Consider the following 19,042-nt stretch of genomic DNA (forward strand, 5'->3'; position numbering starts at 1 on the left):
GAAAACAATCATTACACACACACACACACACACACACACACACACACACAAAATCAGACAAACTGATCATATTAACATGTTAGAAGCTGATTGGAGCTATAAAATCTGACCTGGGAGCAGGTACAATTTAGCTGAGGCTCTATAGAGATGCAAAATCCTACCACCAATGAATGAATGAATGAATGAATGAATAACATTTTAGATTTCAGGCAGTTAGAAACAAGTCAGGAATATTTCAATGTGGATTGGGGACAAGGGGTATTCTTGGTGTTTCCACATTACATTACAACATATGGGGAGCAAACCCCTTCTCTCAAATGGTTTATGGAGTCAATGACTTTCTAAATCTTCAGATTTAGTACCAGGAAACCACTCGAAAGTGATGCTTGGACTCCCTCGTATCTATAAAAGGTTTCTCGAATGACCAGTAAAGTCTAATAACTTGGCTAAAGTTTTCACTGAATTGAGCCCAAATATTTGAATTGATAACCTCCTATGAAGACATGGTTTTTGACATGTGCATTCTTCCATGGAACATTCTACTCTGAGTTCCTATTAATTAAATTTAACCTAAACAACACCAAATATCCCACCACCTTTTTCCCCCCACTACCAAAGAAGAGAAAATAGAAAGGAAAAAAGATTTTAATTTGCTCAGACATCTTGGTTTTGTTGAAATGATTTTTAAAAATCTTTGTCCCTTAATTGATACTTCCCCTTAGTAATTAAAGTATGGCAATAAATAAGGATGAAGCCTTTTACATTACTTGACAATGAAGGGGTCAGGCTCTCAGTCTCATATTCATCAGCCTGAGATGGGAAGCAGCAGCACGATGGGGGAAACCCATCTGTCTTTATTAAGACTTGGCACCAAGGGAGCACAGAAAAGAGAAGAGCTCATTTAGTAAATGGCAGTTCCCATTCTGCAAAGCGACAGAAAATTTACTGCACTGTCAGCAAGAAAAAAATAATCCACTCAGAGAAAGTTGTTATATTAGGAAGATTTAAAGAGAAAGACCTTTTCTGTGATATTAGAGAGGATAAAAGTTTCTACCTAATAATACATAACTAAGTAGAAAAAATTCTTCTCCAGGCCAACATTGCTCATGTTGCCTTTCCTTCCTCTAAAGCTCCTTCCTCTAGTGACCTATTCCTATCTTTTCCATCATTTTAGGCCAAAAACAAGCCCTAGCTCTACCCGAAGCCTTCCCTAATTTCAATCCAAACTAATTTCATTTTCTCGCTATCATATTTTCTACTGGGCATAATTTAGCATTCTAACACTTCAGCCTTTTACCATGTATTTTAGTTCTCTAATTGTTTCTTGTATTAGTTTGCTTTGCCAAACTAGATTTTTTTTTAAAGTATTTTGTGGGCAGAGACTGTGTCTTCAACAGCCTTGGAGCTCCCTTTAGCACCTGGCGGGGTTCTTGGCACATAACAAGTGTTCAACAAGTGCTTATTCCTTGATTTCTTCTGATCTAAATTCCATTATCCACGGTAACCATCTTCATTGGACAAAAACCTGAAAAAACCAAATAGATCAATTTCTTAAACAGTTTCAAATTATTTATTGAAGTAATACACACACAGTATCAAAACATAATAAAATACAGGAGGACTTATGATGGAAAACAACACTTCTGCTCCATCATGCCACAGCGCATATGTTTGCTCTCCAGGGGCAACACTTTTAACTTGTTTAAAACTGTTTCTTCTTACAGTTACTGCCTCTGCATAAAATGCCTAGACCACTGGGTCTTACTGAAATCATTTCTTCTCCCTTCTTCCATTCATCTAATATAATTATATAGTTATGTTGACTCCTCTATCCGTTATTTTAAATTTTAATTTCTTGGATGTAGAATGTTTATTACATGTTCCTTCAGCTCTCTACTCTTCCTTTTACCTCCCAACTTTCTTCATTTGTACTTTTCTATTGCATTATTTCTATAACTACAGTTAGCTTAAAAGTTAAAATTAGTCACCAGTGTTTACATTTTTGTGACTATGTCAATAGTGTTCACTTCAGGGACAATAATTAAATTATATTTTCTTCTTTGTACAGGTTTTAAATTTTTCCTGGACTTTCTAATAGCTTTTCCCCCCACCATACACTATTTTCCTGTGTCATATCCTCAGTTTGTTGGTTTATTTTCAAAGTCTTCGTCATAACAGGTGAAGCCCCGTTTTTTCCTGGAAATTCACTCCCCAAGGCCTCCAACCTCAGGCTCCACTGTAGGCCAGTTGCTCTTTAGACTTACTCTAAAGCTACCATCCTGGGACGTCACTGCTTCCCGGGGTTTGATCTGCTCTTTTCAAGAATTCATGTCTTCCTCTTTCTTGGTTTATTTCCTCTTTTTCACTGGACTAAATCCTCAACTTCCTTTAAAAGTATTTGTTGCAGAGTAATTTCAGGAGTCATCTCATATCTGAAAATGCTTTGATTTTATTCTCATACTTGACTGATAGTTTAACTGATTTTAGAATGTCGTGCTGAAGAAAGTCATTTTCCTTCAGAACTGTGAAGGTATTGCTCCAATGTTGTCTCCTGTGAGACTGATGATGAGAAATCTGATGTCAATATCATTTTCATCTCTTTGTAGTTTACTTGCTTTTCTCTCTGGAAGCCTTAGGATATCTCTATACTTTGTATTCTGAAATTTCACATGAACGTACTTTGGAAAATGATCTTGTATTGTTTCTTTGATAATTCCCTCTCCTTTGTTCTCTCTCTCTCTTAAATTTCTATTAGTCAAATGTTAGATCTCCAGGATTACCTTCTATCTTATCTTCCTCTCTTAGTCTTTTTGTTCTACTTTTTTTTTGATATTTCCTCAAGTCTGTCTTCCAACTCTTCCTTTGAATTTGATCTCTGCAATCATATTTTTATTTCCAAGAGGTCCTTCTTGTCATCTTAATATTTATTTTCAAATATCCTATTTATGTTATATGAATGCAATGTTTTATTGAACCTAAGTATACTAATTCTAGAATTTTTTCTCTCTTTTTTTCTCTCTTATCTGTCTTTTCTTTTTTTTCTGTTTGTTTACCATTCTGTTTCATGTTGAAAGTGTTCCTCAAATATTTGCTAATCATTGATATTTTGTTTACATAGAAGAATGGTGCAATAAAAAGTGATTGGAAGCTTCATATACATAAGTAGGGAGTTGGCCATTTTGTTCAAGGGTTGCCTAAATGCAGAAATACAGATGATTTTTCTCTTGGATCTCTCAATTACTTTCAAGAATAACACTCTAATTTTTTGGCGCTCATGGAGGTTATAGCCGGATACAGGGCATTCTGTACACCAGATTGAGGAGGACAATGGGAGGATTAGCTGTGTAAAAATGGCTTCACCCTCCCCTTTCTGCCTTATATCTCACCTGGTTTCTTTGTCAACCCTGGCATTTATGCAGGGAAGGCTGACTTTCTCTCATTGTATCAACCCACTTAAAGTATTCTAAACTGTGGCATCTCCTATTCTGTTTCATCAATTACCACTCCTTCATCTACTTTTTAGCTTTCATCCAACCTTCATCCATCAATGGTCCCTTTCCCATTTTCTTCATTGTTGTGAGTTTATATCTTTTGTGTTCCTTTGCTATCTTTGGATGTAGAGGCAACACATGCATATAATCTGTATTCCATCATTAACTCATTGAAATACATAAACTTATTTCGATTACAGCTTAAGCTCCCACTTTGCTATTTTTTCTATTTCTTCTGAGAGTAGAGCACTAAATAACATCATACTCACTGCTGTGATAGCATCAAACTGATTTGGCAATAAAAACCCATTTTACAGTGTAACACACTGAAACATTAGAACAATAAACTTGTATTTATTATTTTTTTTTTTAAAGAGTTTCGCTCTGTCGCCCAGTCTGAAGTGCAGTGGCACAATCTCAGCTCACTGCAACCTCCACCTCCTGGGTTCAAGTGATTCTTCTGCCTCAGCCTACAGTAGCTGGGACTACAGGCATGCATCAGCACACCCAGCTAATTTTTGTGTTTTCAGTAGAGGCAAGGTTTCACAGTGTTGACCAGGCTGGTCTTGAACTCCTGACCTCAGATGCTCCGCCCGCCTCAGCCTCCCAAAGTGCTGGAATTACAGGCATGAGTCACCATGCCTGGCTTGTATATATTTCTTAAGCAGAATTTCTGTGCATAGTCCAAGAATGTCTGGTATGTTATTTAGTACAGTCAGTTCATTAGATACCTATTTGTTCCCTCAAGGTAGTGGTTCTTGAGATTCTTAAGCTGGGGAGCTTGTTAAAAATATATATTCTCAGGCCTCAGCTCTGCAGAAGGTCTGGGAGAGGGCCAATACTCTGTATTTTGTAAGAGCCCCTTGAGTGAAAAGCACAACTATGGTTGAGAACCACTGACCACTGGAAGTCCAGCAACAGCGAGTTGGGCTATTCTCATTCCCTCTTTCTCCTCATTTCAATCCCTATTCTTGCTGACTCCAAAAGTACATGGCAATCTTTAATGGAAGAATTGTTCAGAGTAGTTGCTGCATGGCTAATCCAGCTTTTAAAACCATACTACCTCAATAAAAATCCACCAAGCAACGTAGAAAAAATTGACAGGTTCATCTGTGCTGAGTGAACTCACTTGCCCAAGGTCCCAAGGTCATCAATGTGAATGATGAAGATGGGAACAGTATTTGGATCAGTCACAGTATATAGTCGAAGCCAGATATTGCCATTCCTTATAAATGTCTAAATCTATAATGAGAAGGTAAGAAATTACATTATAGCAGTGCCAGAGCTTAGCTACCGGGGGGGAAAAAAAAAAACCTCTTCTGCAAGGATGAAACAAGAAAATTACTTGAATTTGAACAATGTGTGCTAGGTTTTATTGGGGCAGGGGGTTATTTTTAAAAAGGAAAATTAGAGTTCTAATTTAGACAACCCAACATTATTGATTCACTGTCTTATTTAAAAATAAGGTCTGCAAGACCTTTTAGAACGTTGTCATTTTTACCCCCAGGGAAATCAGAAGTGAGCCAAGCAGAGCTGCTGATTTGTAGGTACTAGAAGTAGACCTTAGACATAGCTTCAATACTAGGGCAGGAATATGATAACAGTGGCTAACAGGACAGGTTTGGAGTCAGACATACCTGGGTTAAGAGGTTAGGCTCCATCACTTACTAGTTGTGTGACCTTGAGAAAACTATTTAACCTCTCTAAGGTTCAGTTTTCCCCTTTTGTAGTTTCTTAAGTAAACCAAGCTCTCTCAAGCTTTGGTGCCTCTGTACAGGCAGCTTACCACTCACCTCCTTTAACTCTGATTAATTCTTACTCATCCTTCAGGTTTCAAATCAACACTGCCTCTTCCTGCAAACCCTGATTTCCCCGTCAGAATTAGCAAATGCTCTTCTGTGTCTCCTCCCCCAAGTGCCCTAAACACATCTTCAGTCATAATAAATGTATGGTAATTGGTGGTTTATAAAAATTTGTTACTTCCATCATTTAGGAGCCAGAAAATTAGAGTGCACAGGCCAAATCTGACCCATGGCCTCTTTTAGTACAGCCTTCAAAATAAGAATGGTTTTTGCATTTTTAAAAGGTTAGTTACCAAAAGAAGTAGAATATGCAATTGAGATTGTACGTGTCCCTTAAAGCCTAAAATATTTATTATCTGGCTCTTTAGAGAAGAATTTGCTGACCCCTGCCATATATCATAAGTAATTTGAGGGCAAGAACTATGTTTTATTTCACTGTATGTCCTATTCCTAGCACAATGTCTGACGCATGAAAGGAATCACATGCTTGTTGAAGGGATGAATTAGTCAGTACAACCAGTATTTTCTACAGTATTATTTATTGTAGAATCAAAACACAACTTTATTTTGTCTCCCCATGTTCCAATAAAATGTACCCCATTGAGGTAACCTTTTCCTGACCATAGATGGAAGTTTGGATACAGCACATGATTTTCTGCTCGCTTCTTCAAAAATAGACAGTCCTTAGGTCACTCTAAGTCACAAAACACAACCTTGATTTAGTAATTAGAATGTATTCAGTCCAAGATATTACTCAACTTTCTCCATCTTCACTTAATGGTGAGGCTTTGTTTCCCACTAAGCCCATGCTAAGCCCTGTAGTGGTGGCTAAATGCCTTTGGAAAAGGAGGAGTGATAGGTTTTCTTCTTTCTCTCTCCACTTGCCAGTTTCTATTTGGATCCTCACCAGGGTGGAAATAGGAGTAGGGAAGAGAGGTAAGGGATTGGTCATTTCTTCCTTGGTGGAATGGCTTCCCACTCTCTGGGTCTTTGGCTCTTCTGTGGGTTCTTCAAAGGCCTCTGTCACTGAAGACCCCTCTACTGTAACTTGGGAGACCTGGGTTGATGCATTTTTATTTAGGTTGGTACTTAACAGCTCCTTCCTCAGCCTTTGGGAATCCAGCAGTTATCTTCAGCTTCCTGTTGATGGGGTCCTTTCTCCCCTCCAGATGGCCGCATTGAACAGGGTTCAGGATGACCTTACCCTGGCTCTCTTTCTTGCATGATCCCCATTTGGTTTCTAGGAAAAAATCAAACATCCCCTGCCCTAACAAACTCTGGGAATGAAGGCCAATCCCAACACAGTCAATCCTGTTCTCCTGCCAAGGGCCACATTAGCTTTCTCAGAATGGAGTACAGTTCCAAATCGCTCCCCTTCTACTGCAGGGAATAAATGTCAAGTTCTATGAGTGATCCAGTGAAGTACCCACTAGGCTTCTACTCCTGTGGAAGGTGGAGTGGAGTCTTGGCCTGGCAACAGCTCTGGGCAAAGAAACATTTTCACAAATTTCCCTTCCCACTCCCTTTCACAATCTGACTCCCTTTTATTTCTTGGAGCCTCTTCTGGAGTATTTCCATTGTAAATTTTGTATATGATGACCTGGCTTTGGAATTCCCAACTATTGTGGGTCATTAATTATGTCTTCCTGGAAACTCGAATTTAATATTATGTTAAATAAGGCTTATTTTTTCTAATTATGTAAGAAAAGGTCAATTATCCATGGTGAAACCTCTGGTTAGATTCACGTAGCCTCATTGTCTATTGATATCTACCAATTTGAAGCAACAGCATTAAGATTTGTTGAGCATCTGTAGCGTATGCTTTAGAGATATTTTCTCATCTAACCCCCCTTTTATAATTTTCCCTCTTTTATAGGTGAAAACTGAGTCTCAGAGAAATTAATTGACCTTCTTAAGGTAATCCAGAAAATATAGATCAAAGCTAAGGTGAAAACCCAGGTCAATATGATTTCAAAGTCCCTGATCTTTCTGCTATACCATGATCTTTGAACTTTTTCATCCAAAAATCCCGAATGGCAGAGAAGAGTGAACACGTATCCCTGGGGAAGTATGGGTGGCCCAAAGAGGCCCTACCACAAGTGTAAAATTTCTCTGAAATCTCATGCTTGATCATAAAAATGCATAAATTTGCATTCTATTCTGTGTGTTTATTAACATATAAACTATGTTTAAAATTATCACTTAAACTATCTACGTTCTCCTTGTCCAAATATTCAAGTAAATTCAATCATCTAGGAAAATACACTATGTTTATCCTGTACTTTCTTGAGCATACTACTGTAGTTTGAGAAACACCAGCATATTCCACAGTTTGAGAAAGAAGGTACTAGAATATGCTGGTAAGGCAAGGATTTCAAGGACAGCCTCAATTGATTTTAACCACTGGAATGAGGGAAATGGAAAGACATAGTATGCAAGAATTGTTAAGGAGAATTTGGGAATAAAGTGAAAATCACTGCAGTAATTTCTTAAAGATTGGCATGACACTATAATTAATACTATTGTGATTATTGATACCATAATAAAAATTGTTTATGATCATGTGTTGTTGGACGAGCAATGCACTAATGATGGTATAATATTGGAGAAGTAACATTGGGACATTCAGCTGTTCTTAACCTGGAGGCCATGGAGCACAGAAATTTTATCCCTATTTCTGAGGAAGGGGAAGGTCTGTAGCTTTCCTTAGACTCTCAAAGGAATCCAAGATCCACAAAGATTAAGAAACACTGCTACAGAGAAAACAGCAGAGATTTTGGGATCACATGGCCTTGTTCTCCAGTGCTGGCTCTAGGCTTACTAAACTACATGATATACTTTCTCTCTAAGTCTCAGGTTCCCCATTTGTAAAATGAGGATCATAATACCCAAATCACAGGGCTGTTGTGAGGATTAAATTAAGTTCTTTATGTTAAATGTTTGATATAGAGTAGGCACTCAAGAAACGTTAATCTCCTTCCTCCTGCCACAATATGTAAAAGATGATAAGGGCCTTTGACTACAAATGGATGAATAACTTATAGTGGAATATATACCCTGGCTAGATATGACTACTTAGAAAATGTTCTACTTTAATCTTAGAACCCCAACCAGAAACTCAGGCTGATGTTACATTTCCACAAAATATTTAAATCAAATGTATTAAGTTGGTGCCTAAAAAATCTTTTTCAAACCTAGAAATATACACATGCAAACATTCTGTTTGTAAAGATGGAATTATTTAAGCACTATCACATCCTGGAATGTTTGGTTTCAATTCTAAGCATATATTACTGTAAGACCCAGGATGAAAAACCTCTTGAATTTAGCTAGAGATTTGATCCTCTTAAATGACATACGAAGCAGCTTTTATAAAGATAGGGAGCCTCAGCTAGTCTTACAGATTCATGAGGAAGCCTCTAAGGGGTTAAAGTAGAAAGCTTATACAAACTTTGCTTCTCAGCCTCTCTTATCTCCTCCCTCTCCACACCGCTGAGACAGAGCAGAGCTGAATCACTACCTTTCCCACATACTCTAAACTGTTGCCTGCGAAAGAGGAACTGGGGACTTAGACTAATTCAGGCTGCTTTCATTCAAATGTTCCAGAGGGCACACACACATCCAAACAGACTTCTCTTTGCTTTTCAGAGCTTATAAGGAGCAGGCATCTGAAGCTGCACTCTGAAGCTGTAAGTGGTAACTGACATTTTAAGTAACATTTTAAGTAATAGAAGGTGTTTTTCTGTTTTTCTGCAAAGGGATTACTCTTTAGGAAGATGAAAGAGAAACCATACTTTGCATGAACATAGTCCTGCTTCTTTGGCAAAACAAGGCTTTCATTCTATGTTCCAGCTATTCCAGAGATGTTCCTGAACAAGTTACCTGTTGGTGAAAGCTTCAAAAGGGATACTTAAGTGACCAATCCTATTCATACTGTGGGCCAGGAGAGGTAAGAAATATTTGGAAATATTACGATGTTATTCCCGGTGAAGTGAGAGGCATTATTTTATTTATCGGCAGGTGTGACAAATAGGCACCATCTGCTGCAGAAGATACAGCAACTCCTACTTGAGCGAGCTTATTACTTAATGGCTCCAGCCACTGAAGAAGCATTTGCTGCTGGAATCGTTTTTTCACAGGGTGATGTGGAACTAGACACACTTCTCTCTCTGTTTTTTCTCCTCAGCTAGGAAGATAAATATAAATAGAATGTATTAACTCTTAAAAGCTGATATCAGTTGATAGTTTTGAATTTCTTTTCTGAATTGTTCCACTGAAGGTTTTCCTTAACTACTTGGTGAGATTTCAGCTCTGGAATTATATAGGCAGGTGTCATGCAGAAAAATGTAAAATTACCAGTGGGTTGTTCCCAGAACCTTATCATGTTAAAGAAAATAAAAGTAACTACTAGGAGCACCCTGAGAACCAAACAGAGATCAGGGTACACTTATTTTATATCTCCAGCACCTAAAAAAGTGTCTGGAACTTGATTGGCACTCAATAAATGTTTGCCAAAGAAATGTTAATCTGATTTTGGAGGCCTGTGCAGAACTTGGTTGCTCTTGCTACAAATAAGTTTCACTCAAAGAATCCCTCTCGGGCTTGATTGATGCAGAAAGTTATTCCCTTATCATTCTGGGGAGCAAAATTCATGATCTAGGAGTGTATGTTATTTTGCTCCTATGAGGTTATATACACTATGCTGATGTCAAAAATTAGTGAGAACTTGACATTTCAATGTTTATACTAAAAACACAAGACTTTTTTTGTTACTAAGATTTTATTTACCAAATTAATGACAAAATATGCAATTAGAAAACCAAAGGTGCATATTCATGTCACTTGTGAGTATTTTGGTTTACATTAGAAGTGAAGTAAACCAGATGTACAAGTTAATATTGGACATTGACCAGTTATTAAATTAAACACTTTCTCTTTTCCCTTTCCCCCAAACTTCTCTTCCTCTTTTTTTGCTCCATTCTTTCTCAATATTACCTCCTTCCCTTCCTTCTCCCCCTCATAATCACTCATTTCCTGCCCCATCTTGTCTCCATCCCACATCCCTCATAGTCTTTACTCATTTCTCACATTTCTTTCTTTTCCTCCTCTCTCCCTTCCCTCTTCCTCTATCTTCCTTTCTTTCTTTCCCTAATTCCTTACCCCCTTTTCCATTCCTCACTCTCCTCCTTTTCCCTCAACAGCTTTCAATCATTTTTACAAAGACTAGAAACTGATTTTTATTGCATGAGCTTTCCAGAAAGAACTGCAGGATACTAAAATAATTCTTTCCACAAAAAATCATATCCTTCAGAATTAATAGAATTTGAATTCCTTTTGAAATTGCATGGTTGTTTTCCTTTCCAAATGGTGCAGAGCTTTTAACAGAGCAATCATATTATCTGTGCAACTCATTAATTAGTTAGCAAAGAGAGCCATGACAATCCTGTTTGAAAAGCTTTTATGAGAAGTAGTCACAGATATAGGACCAGAGTAACAAAAAAGAGGATTTCCTAATATCTAACGTTGCATTTATTCATTTCAAAGTCCTTAATGGATTTAAGGAATTAAATTGATAAACCTCCCTAAATTGACCAGACTGTTTGGTCTCCTGAAGACTGTAGAGGCTTTAAGAAATATGTGATTAGTTAGTTTTCCAAACTTTCAAAGGAAATGTTTAAAGAAATTGACAAGGTTAGCTGAGAGCATTGTTCTCTAAGCTTCTCCAAGCTTCATAGAATTCTAATAAATATTGAATAAGTATTCAGACCTAAGGAAGATTCAGGGTCAATTGTGTAGGAGGCAGAAAATGTACTATCAATTGTTATTGAAAATTATCTGCAGACACAAGTGAACTTTCTAAAATTTAATTTAAAATCTAACCCATCCCATGTAGTTTTCCTTTAAAATCTTGTAACTGAAATAGCACTTCATGAAGAGAGTTTCTAACAAGGTGATAATTTCTTAATTCTAGATTATAATCTGGAATTTAGTCTCCAATAAGAAATTGAACAGTGGGGGAAGGGAATAAAAAGAAAAGAGAAAGTTATATTCTTCTCCAAGCTATATTAGCAATCGGATCAGAGATAAGACTGTGCTTCTCTTTGAACTGTAAATGTTAGGTACATTTCTTCATCATACCCATGCATTTATTCAATAATTCTTGAGCAGCTACTGCAAGCAAAGCTGTATAAGGGATAGACTGCTGAAAATGATCCTCAAGAATTTTGTAAGTTACAATTTAGAAGAAAACATATCAACTAGATATCTGCAATATTTGTCAAATTTAATTCCTCTAAGAGAAATACAAAGCATTGTGGAAATTAAGGTTAGGGTGGAAAGTCAAGATCAGCTTCATGAACTGAATCTTGAAGAATTGTAGTGTTTCCTCACCCAGAGATGTGTGAAGATAGAAGGAACTGGTCAAACAAAAATGTGGAAGCAGGGAAGTAGGTAAGAGTGAGCATTACAGTTTTATTGGAAAGAGGGTAATGGAAGGAATTAAGGTAAGCCAGGGCCAAGGCATTGACAGCCTTAAATGTCAAGCTAAGGAGAATGGAGTAAAATCCAAAGGCAACATGTAGACTTCCAACATTTTATTTCTTTTTCCTTTTTCATTCCACTAGACTAGTTATAAATAAATTGTATAGTAATAAAATATAGAATAAAATAGCAAGTTGAAGATTACACAGTTTGGTATATTTTTTATAAAGTTCAAAACAAATAATACTAACATCGTTTAGGCATAGGGGTGTGTGTGTGTGTAAATAAAAGGAAGGTAATGGTCACAAAATTCAGACTATTGGTTATTGGTTATTTCTGGAGAAGGATAGGTAAGAGGATGAGATGGGAGGAGCATAGGTAGATGTCGTGTAAATTATTAGTTATTCTCAATCTTAAAGTTGGTAGATGTTTGCCCACAGATGTTTGTCCATGGGTGTTCAATATATTATTAAATAAGTGAATAAAAAGAGCTCAAATTTACCAATGATGACAATGTGCCATAAACCAAGGAGTATGACTTACCTGATTCTGTATACTTGGGGTCCAAAAGGGAGTATAAAGATACTAGAATAGTGTAGAGGTTTCTCCCACTTGACTTGCACTAGCAGTGAGTGTTTATTTTTCCTTACCCTTCTTTTCTGGAAGGCAGGTGAAAAAGTAACTTAGGAGATACACGGGTGAAAAATCCATTAAGCTCTTATCTCTAGGTTACTACCATTCTTAAGGAAAGGAGCTGCTGGGAGAAGTGGTGAGGAGGAAGGCCAGTGAGACTGACAACCTATATATGAAGCACTCTGAATACATAGTGAAGCAATTGAGCTGTGTGGGCTGTCTGGGACTGTTAGAGTCCTGATTTGAAGTGCTCTGTTCTATTTGTAGACTGGTGTTTCTCAGCCCTGGCTGCATATCAAAATCACCTGTGGAGCTTTTAAGCAATACAGATGTTCATGCCCCATACAGAGCTACTGAATCAGAAACCCTGAAGAAAAGACCCAGTTATATATATTTTCAAAAACATACTAAGTAATACTAAAGTACAGCAAGGACTGAAAAACATTCCCTGAAGAGTGTGCTTAGAAACACGCGGGTAACTTGTTTCAAACATTGATTCCAGGATACTGTCCCCAGAGATTCTAATCTAAGAAAAAAGGGAAAGGGTCTGGGAAAGGGTCCGTGTTTTTATTCATAATAAACACCCTGTAGGTGATTCTGATGAAGGGACTTCCCTTGACCACTCTGAGAAACACTGCCCCAAAGGTTCCAAAACACTAGGGTTTCAGGGTGATTAGTCCATATATTTGCTTCCTAAAACTGCCATAAAAAATTATATAAGCTAGGTGACTTAAAACAACAGAAATTTATTCTTTCAGGCCTGGAGTATAGAAGTCTGGAATCATGGCATCAGTAGGGCCGTGCACTCTCTGAAATCTGTAGGGTAGACTCCTTCCTTGCCACTTCGAGCCTCTGGTATTTGCTGGCAATCCTCAACATTCCTTGGCTGATAGATGCATCACTCTAATCTCTGCCTCTGTCTTCTCCTTGTATGCCTCTGTCTTCTCCTCTTCTTGTGAGAACACCAGTCATTATATTAGGGCCAACCTAATATATTGACTTGATTACATCTACAAGGTCTTATTTCCAAATAAGGTTACATTCACAGTTATTGGGGGTTAGGACTTCACCATTTTGGGGGGGGGTGACACTATTCAACCCATAACACTGTTTTAAATGCTTTTAAAAGTACAGCCTCCAAACAACCAATAAGATAGATTAGCTGTATTCTTTAGCTGGGCTATCTAGAGAGAAAAAACAATAATTAACTCTCAAAGCTCAGTATACAAAGAAATACTTGAAAGGCTTGTGTTTAGTATGCGTATTCCTGGGCCTTGATCCCAGCTAATCAAATATCAAAATAGCTGCACTTTAAGGATAGAAAAATGTTTCCTAGACCATTGCTCCAAATATAGTGGAAAGATATTATCTCTCTCTCTCTCTCTCTCTCTCTGCTCTTGTTTCTTATGAACCAAGTTATTCTGTATGGGCAATAGGAACAGTAAGCAGGTAGACTAAGAAAAATATGGATTATGGAAAGTATAGTAACGTGGGCTAGGGAATACAAACTTTAAGCTGAAGTGTTCCCAAGCTGGGGGCAAAATTCAATATGATAGGAAAAATAATGTGACCGTTGGAGCTATTTCTACGAACTCTCCTTGGGTATGTTAACAACAGACAGAACTAGGCTACATTGTTAGCAATCTACTATTGCACATAGAAGTGTGACAGGTGATGGTTGTTTATATTGTTTATTTTAGCCACCCATATTCAAAATTCATGTTTAGAATGGCAAGTTAAATCATTTTGGAAGACTTCAGCAGTGAATAGTTGACCCTATTTACACAGTGGAATGTTTTTGCCAATAAAAAGAAGGTTCTAGCTTTACCAACGATAAAGCATGCAGTGCATTTATTTGCTCAGAATAGGCATACCCTCTCAATTCCTTCTGGTCTACAACTATTGGGGGGAAATGTCTATTTCCACTCTACAGATCTAAATGAGAGAGATAGAACAAAAAAAGAAAATTGGAGGAAGCCTGCATTCCTGAACGTTCCCCTGATTCATTAAAGTAACAATTGTCACTGGGATCTGGAGGTTGAAGAACAATTCCTTAAACTTAGGATTCTTTGTTTCAGTGCTAGGCTTTCTGGTTCAACTAGATCAATGGTTCTTAGTCCTGGCTGCGCTTTGAAGTTACTTGGAAAAGACTTTATTGCTTTTCTTCTATCTCTCTTATTTAGATATGTGGGGTAAAAATAGACATTTTCCCCCAGTGTTTTTAGACCAGAAGGAATTGAGAGGGTGTGCCTATTCTGAGCAAATAAATGCATCCTTCATCATTGGTATAGATAGAACCTTCTTTTTGTGGGCAAAAGCATTCCACCATGTAAATAGGGTCAACTATTTACTGCTGAAGTCTTCCAAAATGATTTAACTTGGCATTCTAAACATGAACTTTGAATATGGGTGGCTATTTTTTTTTTTTAATAGCAGTGCTTGGGTCCCATCCCAGACCAATAAAGTCTGAATCTCTAGAGTGGTGCCCAGGCCCCTACTGTGGAGATTATGATTCAGGAAGTCTAGGTTTGGGCCCAGGATCTGTATATTAATAAGTACCCCCAAGTAAATCTTATGATCAGTTGGTTTAGAAAACGTTGTTCTAATCTAGGTTAGTCATTAGCTGCTGTTTACTGATGTGATTTTTTTCTTTAACCTTTTACAAGCTATTTTCTACAGAGAAGAAAAAGCATTCTAAAATTAGTTTGCATATAGCAAACCATTTTGCAATTTATCAATTTATTTTTATTTCAAAATACATTGCCATTTGTTTTTCTTAGAGATAACTGAATCTTTTATTTTTGTTTTTGATTTTCAGGAAAACCAATATCTGTTGGAGAATCTGAAGAGCCAAATCTCCTGAGCCTAGGCCTACTGCTGTCAGCATCTCTGAGACCTCTCTCACCTGAGAATTACCAGGTCTGACAACACTTTCCCTCCAGCCTACAGTGAGGAATGTCAACAAAGCTACAGAAAACTCACATTCTGTAGACTTACAAGCTGTGCAGCTGGGCAGGAACCTTACAATCTCCATCCTTAGGGAAGGTTCAGAAATACAGATAAACGGGGTGAAAACTCAGATAAGCTGAGCCTGATATATACAAAAGCCTTCAGATAGTCTCCTCGCAGAAGAGCCCAATTAAGTCCACATAATTAGTCCACACATCTAGATTAGGTATAGGCAAAACGAGCCTTTTCTCCGTCTACGAAAACAGAGCAAAACACTGATATAATACTCTAAAAGATTCTTGTTCTAATAACAGTATTATAAAGCAGTTTCACCCATATTTATTTTCATCAGTATAAAAGTAGGAGTGTGGAAAATAAAACATTACTTGTATTTTTAAAAATTGATTAAGAAGCTCTGATAAAACCTATTGGAGGGGCGATTGCTGTGCTGAAGGATAGAGAGGGTGTTGCAATTGTCAAATAGCATCACCATTTTCTGCTTGTGTGCTATTGCCTTAGCTCTGAGAGTGATTGGTTTTTACCAGATTGTTAGAACACGTCCAATAGATTTAGAGACAGTCTAAGTGACTGTGAAATGCCTCAAGGGCAGTAGAAATCAAATAGAAACACATACTAACTCAAGTCTTGAGTGATGATGGAGGCGCATTTTAAATACCATGGAAATCTCACTGGGCGTGCCCATTTTCCCACTCTGGCAACAGAGGTTGATACCTCTTCAGACAAGTATTCCAACCTGTACATGTATGTGGGCTTATTCCTGAGCCTCCTGGCCATTCTCCTCATCCTGCTTTTCACAATGCTCCTTCGGCTCAAACATGTCATCTCGCCCATCAACTCTGACAGCACAGAAAGTGTTCCTCAGTTCACAGATGTAGAGATGCAGAGTCGAATCCCCACTCCCTAAAGCCAGGATGAAGGTGAGCTTTAGTGGATCTGGGTAAACCCTTATATATGGATGTCCAGGAGAGCTTGCTTTCTTGCATGAAGCTTCCCATGTAGGGAATCCACAAGTTGTTCATTTAACAGCAAGCTATTCATGTTTTCTTTGTGTTATTCTTCATCTTTACTCTGCTTGTGGGCTATCTAAAACGTTTAAGACTCACTCTGAAAGGAATATAGGAAAAGACAGCTGGTTGGGAGGGCTGGTTTCCATAGTAACCAAACAGTGCCTGGGCCTTGCACAAACCTCAGACCACAGAAATTCATGCGCAGTGGTTGTAAGAAGCACAGGGTCCCTGGAAGCTCCAAAAACAAACAAAGAAGATTTGCTTTTGAAAGAGCTGATCCTTCAAAGAGGATATCCCAAGAAAAGGACAAGTTCTAATTTAGTGTTTTGATCCTAGAGAATCACCTCTATACAAAGTTAAATTATGTCAGAAGTTAATGGAAGAGAAGCCCTTTCCCTAAACAGCAGTGATTTGATCATCTTAGGCAATCCGGTTTGTTTCAAATGAAAGAAGAGATTTAAAGAAACTGTTTCAGTTTAGAGAGCAAGTTTTCAGAAAGAAGTTTCTAGTAAACAAACTCATCTAGAGAGAGAAAAATGTGCATATTATATCCATATTAATTCTATTCATGCAGCTTCTTTGTCTTTTTCTCTCTCCCTCTCACACTCTAGGATAGAGTTGCACACAAATATGACCTTTGTTTAAAAGGTGCCTTTGCAAACAAGACTCAACTGTACTTTAGAGCAGAAATAAAATGATGTTGGTATTCTGTTGTTGAATATGGCTTTGGACAAAACATTCAAACCTTCTGAGTCCCAGGGTTTTTGTGCTGAAAAATGATTAGAGAGCTATTTAGTCATCACTGTACTCTTTAGATCTGAGCATAAAAAAAAGAGAGAGAGACAAAGGAGGAAAGGACTAAACAACATCCTCCAACAAATCCTTATTGAGATCAATGTCCTCAAATGTCACATTTGTATTTCCCAGAAAATGTTCCTCCCTTCCTGATCCCTGCCAAAAGATGAAGTGTTTCACTTATTACCTATAAGAGAATTATATTTTGAAAAATTCCATTCTCATAAGTAGCCCTAGTATGCCAGTAGTGTGGACAGAATTTAATTTTTAAAACTAACTTTTCAAAGGGAAACCAAAGAAGATGAGTACCATTTACAAATCAGAATTTAAAAAACTGGTCATATTCTTGCCACCAAAGGACGAGTACACCTGTGTTAAATTTTACTTGCTAAAACAAAAAATAAGTTATCTTTTGCACCTAAAGGGGGGTCATTAAATTTCACAGAGTACTCTCTCAGGAACTGTAATGATGGTAAGAGAGAAATCAAATAGATGTTAGATTAATGCCACCTCCACCAGAAATGTAGCTCTTTGTAGTCTGTAACCAATTTAGATTGGCCCTTTTTCTCTGATCTAAACTAGATTGGTAGTGAAATTCCCAAGTGCTTTCCACTTTTATACACAGTCATTTGTCAATGCTCCTCTCTCCAAGGGGCTGCAAGTGTGAAATCCCTACATGCAGAGCTAAACTTAGCAGTAAGACTGACTCTGCCACACCTGTTACAACTGTGCACTGTCAGAGATGGCAGCTGCACTCTGCACCATTCAAAACAAATTAGCAGATAGGCTAAGACTTGGATAGGGCATATATTTTTCAAAACTCAAAGTGACTCACATTATTACACCTTGATGGTCTAAGTTGTGTGTTTATTCAACACCCAGATTCAGTGGACCCTTTAAAATTTGAGCTTTGGCAGCCAAACATGGACTTCCTCAAGACTGGCAACACGCCCCCCCCCCACCCCGAACTTCTTAAGAACACACATCTTCCCTCATTCCAGGCTCTCCCTTTTGTGCCCACAGTATTTGAATGCACTTTACATTTGAGAAGTCAGTGGCTGGCTAAATGAAGGAACTGATTATACTTTCAACAGCAGTGAATAGCAAGATACAAAATACCTTGTTGCTGAATCTAATAGAGATACAGACTGAAAATCTATTCTCTGCCCATCTGACCTTCCCAACCCAAATTTCAGGAGAATAAAACTTCTTTTTAAGCACTGACTTGGATGAAGATTTCTAATTTATGATTAGGTTACTCACATGGAAAACTACCAACCTCTTTCATCACAACTACCCCATGGGGATCCAGCTCGTCACTGAGCATTAACCAAAGCACACAGCACAGATTACACCAAAATAGCAGCATAACACCCCCCACCCAATTTCCAGTGACAATATAAATGGAAATGCTTTTAAGCAGATGTGTCATTATAATGACTCACATGGTATTTAATCTTTAGGAAAATAAACTGAATGTTTTTATTGTAGCAAACTTACTGTAAAGAAAAGAATTTTTACATTATATTTATTCCCCAATGTATTAACATATATTACTGCTCAAAAAGGCAGCCAGAGTAACCAGATGGCACAATTTGAATTTATCCTTCTATTCGAAATGCTGACTTGGATTGCCTTCCCCCACCCCCACTCCCTCCAAAATTGCACATTAGCCAGTATATAAACAGGTAGGTTATTTATATATATGTGTACTCTGTTTTAAGATGAAAAGAACAATTCTTCACTTTTTATTAGCTGAACCATATGAAATTGCCATTTGATAGGCCAAAAAATGCTCAAATATCACCAACTTCATAAAATTCAACCTAATACAAAGACTCACCACATTAATTCTGTAAATAGT

The 19,042-nt window shown here is 37.6% G+C and overlaps 1 protein-coding gene across 1 annotated transcript; it reads left to right on the top strand.

The window, feature by feature from the left end:
- Positions 1-8,792: 8,792 nt before the first annotated feature.
- On the top strand, positions 8,793-18,402 carry SERTM2 (serine rich and transmembrane domain containing 2). The gene is made up of 3 exons (XM_024353198.3): positions 8,793-8,982; positions 9,146-9,242; positions 15,225-18,402. Exon 3 carries the CDS (start codon positions 16,008-16,010, stop codon positions 16,278-16,280), a length of 273 nt encoding a protein of 90 aa, XP_024208966.1. The 5' UTR covers positions 8,793-8,982; positions 9,146-9,242; positions 15,225-16,007; the 3' UTR covers positions 16,281-18,402.
- The last annotated feature ends 640 nt before the right edge of the window (positions 18,403-19,042 follow it).

The sequence above is a fragment of the Pan troglodytes genome, chromosome X, assembly GCF_028858775.2.
Source record: "Pan troglodytes isolate AG18354 chromosome X, NHGRI_mPanTro3-v2.0_pri, whole genome shotgun sequence".
Taxonomy (NCBI): domain Eukaryota; kingdom Metazoa; phylum Chordata; class Mammalia; order Primates; family Hominidae; genus Pan; species Pan troglodytes.